The sequence below is a fragment of the Egretta garzetta genome, unplaced genomic scaffold, assembly GCF_000687185.1.
Source record: "Egretta garzetta isolate BGI_Z169 unplaced genomic scaffold, ASM68718v1 scaffold79, whole genome shotgun sequence".
Lineage (NCBI taxonomy): Eukaryota > Metazoa > Chordata > Aves > Pelecaniformes > Ardeidae > Egretta > Egretta garzetta.
This window is the reverse complement of record NW_009260791.1, coordinates 5111826-5118354: the sequence shown is the minus strand read 5'-3', so window position 1 is coordinate 5118354 and position 6529 is coordinate 5111826. Positions and strand designations below refer to the sequence as shown.

At 45.7% G+C, this 6529-nt stretch overlaps 1 protein-coding gene across 1 annotated transcript in view; it reads left to right on the top strand.

Moving 5' to 3' along the window:
* Positions 1-6220, top strand: part of PAX9 (paired box 9) — a 29060-nt gene extending 22840 nt beyond the window's left edge. The window contains 1 exon segment of the mRNA XM_035902039.1: positions 5966-6220. Coding sequence (XP_035757932.1) covers positions 5966-6220 — 255 coding nt within the window.
* The last annotated feature ends 309 nt before the right edge of the window (positions 6221-6529 follow it).

Sequence of the window (6529 nt, the reverse complement as noted above, 5' to 3'; positions counted from 1 at the left end):
AGGTGGGTGAAGGGGGGGGCGTGACCCGGAAGCCTATGTTGTTTCTCCAGAAACACTTTTTTTTTTTTTTAATAGACATTTAGAATACTTCTACAAAGCATACACTCTTAGTCTCTGCAATAAATTATCTACTTACTTAATAGAATATTGTAGCTATTACATTACAATGGGCAAGTGATTCAAATCATTGGCAATAATAACTTTAAAATAAGAAGAATCATTTACATTCTTTAGCACACTTACTTTAGAGTTAGACTATAAAACTGAGGTGGCATCCACATGTGGCCTCGAATCCGCTCTCATTTTTATTCATGTACACCTGAAAGGAGACCGTTTGCATTGTTGCTATTAATGATAACTAACATAAATGTAGGTCTGTGATTTTGAATGCTATGTCTCTGGCTCATTTTCTGAAACATTTAGAAGCCACGTGGGAACAGATCTCAAGGAAAGGGTCTAATTTTGATACTCGGAGAACATATACCTAGGAAGCAAAAGGCAGAAAAAGAAAAGTAGAGAGGGGGATGAAACAAAATAAAGTAATATCAATTAATTACAAGATAGAATTTGAATTTGTACCATAGTGTCTGAAAGCAGAATGTAACTTGTGCGTTTCTCTGGTATTAACATGGCCAAGGCAGGAAAAAAAAAAAGTCAGGTAGTTCGTCTGATGTGAACTGATTGGGAAGTTTGCCCAGAAAGCTTGTGCCCTGTCTCTCCTTACCATGCAGGAGAGAGGAGGCTGAAGCTGTATGACACATAATACCGACATAACCTTCATCACAGAAATGAAGGGGTGTGCGGGAGTTATCTTGGGTTTGAAGAAGAACTGTTTTGACTTTTCAGAGTCCAAACAGCTAATGGAAATTTCTTGTTCCACAGACAATCCCACAGAAGCTTGGTTCTAGACTTACTTTTCATCCACCCATGCCCTCTGTGCCCCAAATCCCAAACAGGCTGAGAACAAGGACAATAAAAGCCTTCTCTAGTTAGCGTTGTACCTAAAGTGTCTAAAACTGAGAATTTTCTCTGCTAAAACTACTGAACCAGCTCCTTCACTGGTGAAAATACATGCAGTCCATTTGTTTCAGCAGCATCATTTTGTGTGACCTGAAGAAAGATTTTATGTCCACCTTGGCTTTGAATTCTGGCCTGGCTCTTCCTTTTGCTGGCACTGGTGCCTACCAGCAGTAAGTCAGCAGAAAGACGCCAGACCCCACTTGTGATCCTAACCCAACCACTGTTTCTTGCAGGTATCTTTGCGAGAACATTTTTAACTGAATTGGCGCATTGGAGGGGGGTCGTGTGTTCTAGGTTTTGAATGCAGCTCTAAAATTTGTAAATACTTATTCTGTAAGTTGTTTCAAAGCATTGATAGAGGCAGCAACTCAGTGCAAATGTTTCTCTCTGGTCTTGTAGAAGCTGGACAGTAAGCGCTTTCAAACAGGAACCCTTATCATTTGCACACAGAGGTTCTTGTTCCGTTCAAACTACATGTTTGTTTGTTTGCTTTAAAAAATTAGATTTCCCTTGAAAAGCAATGGTTTAAATTAAGAACAAAAATATTTATAAAACTTAGAAACCAGGTTCAAGAAGCTCTGCACTTAAAACAAGTTCTAGGGTTTTAAAAATCCATAAACACCATGGGGTTCTCGCACTCCTAATTATGAATGTTTAGATTTTGGTGTTCATTTCCTCTGATTGAAATACTGCAGGATGAATTATTCATCCAGTATATACAGGGTCATGGAACTTAATCCCCTCCATTTATTTTAAGTGCATGTCATGTTTCTAACAAGTGCCAGATTGACAGACAAGATTCAACCCTTCCGATAACCTACATGTTGTACCGAAAGCTGTTTAGAAGTAAAAACTCTTGCGGTTAAAATTATTGGGTCAAGTCCTTCACTGATGAAAGTCAGAGATGAAAATCAGTTGGGTTTTTTTTTTTTTTTGAGTAGCACAGTTTTAAGTCACATAAGGTGAGGCTTTCTCTATCCCCTCAGCTTTAAATTTGGACCAGAGGAGGCCTCTGGCTGCTTTGCGGTTATGGCTCAAGCCTCCCCTGAAGCAAGACTGCACTCCATGCCGGGCCAGTCCTTACCCACCCCAGTGCCGCCTGCTTGGCTGGCTGAAGGCACCTACTGGCGTTCACATCATGGTGGTTTTGAGTGGTAAAGCTTTGTAGCGCTGGAACGAACATAAGAATGATTCATTAACTCAGCGAGGCAGCTTTCCAGCATTGGTGGCCTCTGGCAGGTCGCAACTGGTGGTCCCTCCCCAGCTGCCTCCACGTCCTGCCCTCAGTAGCTCGGGCAAGATCTTTCTCATGTTCAAAATAGTTAGACACTATAAACCCATCGGTAATCTCAGTTGCAATTTACCTAAAGGGTGGTAGTGGTGGGTGGGTAAAAGGGCTGTTCTGTCTGTTATAAATCAGGATAGGTGTTCTTTTAATTTAAGGTTTTACAAAAACTAGCTAATCTTTAGTCAAGTCCCACCTGTTTCATTAGTAACAACCCAAGTAGCACCTCCAGTGTAATTCAGTAACAAATTAGGGCTTCTCCATTAATTACAGTTCAAAGACTTTCATTTTACTTCATGCCATAAGACCACACTACGGAAGGCCAGACAATGATAAATAAAAGTAAAGGAACATATATATGGTTGGATTAAATATTCAACAGTGCCTGAGTGAATGCAAGATGTTCAGGACCTCAGATTTGCTCCAAATCATGCAAAGTGCTCAGTTTCTGGTTGCTGAGAACCCCCTGGCAGCCCTGTCTGTAGGAGCTGCAGGAGGCCAGGACACAGGCTCGAGCATCGGTGGACCAGCAAAGAGGTGGCTTGCTGGCATGTTGCCTGGCGCAGATCTAGCCTGCGCCCAGTAGCCCACAGTCAGCCTCTGCCCCAGCGTGGGGTTGGGCAGGGCACAGCCCAGGGACCCTGCCCAACAGGCTGCGTGGCCAAGGCCACCCTGTTTCTGGCAGAAGAGAGGAGAGGTGTAGGGCTGGGTGTTGCATGGCGCTTCCCACCCTCAGGGCCAAAGAATTGGCCCTGGTCTGTTTTATTTACATGTACCAACATAGTCATCATCTCCAGGGACTTTTTTTTTTGCCCGAACACAACGTTTGGACACAGCAGAAGGTAATTTCTTGAGGAGCAAAAGCTGCCTTTCTCACAGATAGCACTACCCACATGCTCTTGGCCCGTGACAGTGGGGTGGGGAGACGTGCTTGGCAATGCGATTACATCACGCAGTATTTCGCCTTGGCATAATGCAGCACTGTGCACAACTTTGAAGGATGTGTTTACAGTCTTACTCTTCCTCAGATGAGGTGTTGTTAGAGCATCTGCCTTTTCTAAAGAGCTCTAAGAGGAAGTGCCAACGGTTGGAGGCCGTCCTATGGCATGGCAGTCTGTACAGCATATGGGAAGCATTTTCGCTTCTTCTCTGTGGCAAACAAGGACTCTGGCTTTTCCCAGAGCCACACGTGGTAGAGGGAAGCAGTGACAGCACAGGAGGCTGGAGGGACATGTGCCTCCTCAGCGGCCTAGGAGGAATCCTTTCAAAAGCACAGCCAAGGGTTCATGGGATGTGACCACTCATAGTGAGGAATCCTACTTAAAAATGGGCCTTCCAGGCACATCCTTGGGCCCACGGCTTGGTACCAGCATGCTTGGGAATGGGCAAGCCTGGCGGAGTGGGGTGACCTTGCAGAGTCCAAAAACCCTCTTTGGACCTTCAAGGGCTGGAGGTGTGTGCTGCCAGGGACTTGCCCCAGGGCTTTCCTCTTTCCAGCACCCCTTTGAGGTTCTGTAGTTCCCTCTGCAGGATCCCTTTGGGTTGGGGCTCTTGATGTCCCAGTGTTACAAAATGGCTCTAATGGCTCTACAGCCTCTGTGAAAAGCTTTTTGTTGCTGTTTGTTAGAAAAAACCAGAGAGGTGCTCTTTTCTTGTTTCACATTCTTCTGAAAAGCACTTTACACAGTGGAATAGGCAGGGAGTTTAGAGAACAGCGGCTTTTTAGGGCCTGTCACACTTTTTACTTTCCAGTAAATTCAGTGAAATAATTTTCCATGTGATTTAAGAAGTGTACTAATTTACAGTGCAATTATTTGAAGGTTTGTATTAATTAGCATTGTTGCAAACACTGATATTTAGAGCTGAGGCTAAAGTGTAATTCTGAGACACAGTAGGGGACGTGTAATTGGAGTTGAAGGTCAGGTCACATATTTGGATTTTCAAAAGAATAAGGCAAGCTCAGCTTCAACAAAGTGTTTATGGATTTGGAATGACAATTACGTTGCTGCTGCAGCTGTATGTTTTGTACTAATTAATACACCTATCAGAGGTTTGAGGCTGGGATCCTGTCACTGCCTCCTGCTGTTTTAGATTGCTGTACACGTTTATATTGACTCCAGCAGGATTACTGCTTGGTTTCCCAAGTGGCAATGAGATGATAGTCCAGCCAGTGGACCTGTGAGCTACACTGGCAGCAAATTCATGAGCCTGAAACCAGGCCAGTGCCGTTATAGGGGTAAATACTGGAAATTTAGGCAGGTGCAATCCAGACAGGATTTGTACAAATGAAATGTTAACATCATGTGAAGGTTTAGCAGAAACAAAAGTCTGTTCCATTTCTTAACTCCGTACTATCCAGGTTAAGTCCGGTTCTACCAGGTGATTAAAAATGGCAGATGGTACATGATTTGCTGAATCATTACCTGTTCTTTCATATTCAGATAGGAAATGTTTCTGGGAAAAAGTACCTCTGCAAATGCTAAAACATAAACACTACAGAAATCAAAACTTCAGCAAGATAAATTATCTCGGTTTGTACCTGTTCTACTGAAGAAGCATTTACAGGGTGTGAAATAAACCACCAAACACTTTTTATTTAAATAAGGACTCATTCATTGTGAAATTCTGCCATGGCAGACTGAAGGACTCTCCCTTCTCTATTTAAATAGAAACCCTTCTTCCCAGCCTACGGAAGGACCTAGGAAAATAGCTGTGCCATTGTTTTGTGTACAGAAGCCCTATTGAAATCAGGAGAAGCTGTGAGCAAAGAACATTTGCAAGGTTATATCCCAACTACCTAGGAAACAGATTTTTTAAAAGACATAATCAATGATAATAATACTATAGTTCTGACTCATGCACTGAGTAAAGAGTTACCAAAGAGTTTAAGATGTCCCCATCCCCCCCAGCTGCTTGTTACCTCTCCCTTCCGGGGAGCGTTGCTTCGGGATCTGTGCCCATGCCTGCCTGCTGCAGCTCAGGGCTGAGCCCACCCTCTTTTGGGGCTGGGGTAGGTGAGGCACTGGGATGGGTCTGTCTCTCCTGCTGCTGGTATGGCCATGGTCACCACACCCAGCTTAAAACGCCACAGCACTACCTGCCAGGGACCCGCCACAATGGCCAACAGCCCATGCAAAATTTGGGAAAGGTGGGTCAATGTTACAGCCCAGCCACTCCAACCCATGGGACTCATTGCCAAGAAGATGAAGGTGCTCAGTGAGAGAGATGAGATGAACTCATCATAAATATCTTCAGTGGTAGCTCTCAAACGTGATGATTAGATGCAACCATGGGCTGAAGGAGTCCCTGAACAACAGCTTGTGGGAAGGTCGGCGAGCGTACGGGAGGGCTCAGCAGTTCCTGCCCTGCTCTCAGTGTGTCTTCCCTAAACATCTGTGGCTGGTCACTGACTGGGACAGGCTGCTGGGAGAGGTGTGCAGGGCTGATGCAGGGTAGCTGGTCTTAAAAGCAAAGCACAAGGGGGTCACTGTGCCCCTGAAACCAGGGGAGTGGTTATGGGTGGCTCTCTGGGTGTCCCATGGGCATCACTGGCCCTGGCTCTTGTACGAAGGCTCTGAGGGCAGCATCTGAAGGCAGCTTCTTTTACGGCAGATCTGCTGTGTCTTACTCTCTTAGAAACGTTTTTCCCTTTCCTTTCAGGCACCCAATGGCCTCCCGGCCGTCAGCAGTTTCGTGTCAGCACCAGCCATGCCTCCCTACGCCACACCAGCCCAAGTGTCACCTTACATGACGTACAGTGCTGCCCCGTCCAGCTACATGGCCAGCCATGGCTGGCAGCACGCTGGAGGCACCCCGCTGTCCCCTCACAGCTGCGACATCCCCGCCTCGCTGGCGTTCAAGGGCATGCAGACGGCCAGGGAGGGCAGCCACTCGGTCACGGCCTCTGCTCTCTGATGCAGGAGCTGGTCCAGGACCACCACGAGCCCACTAGCTGATCGTCCCCTGAGCCTGGCTGGCAGATTGCTCTCTTCGTGCCGGCGGTATCTGGCATTTCTCCTCGTGACTTGTCTCCTGTAAGGCTTTTGGGATTGAAAGAGCTGAAGACAACATCAGAAACTGAGAGAAGCGTGGTGTTGTGCTCTTTAAGTAAAGACCTTGTGTCCCTCCAAGGGCTCGTGGAGCCTTTTCCCACTCTCTCCTGGTCAAACCACACATATTTATTCTTAATCATCACAGACTTTCTAAATGTGCAATTGTTATTAA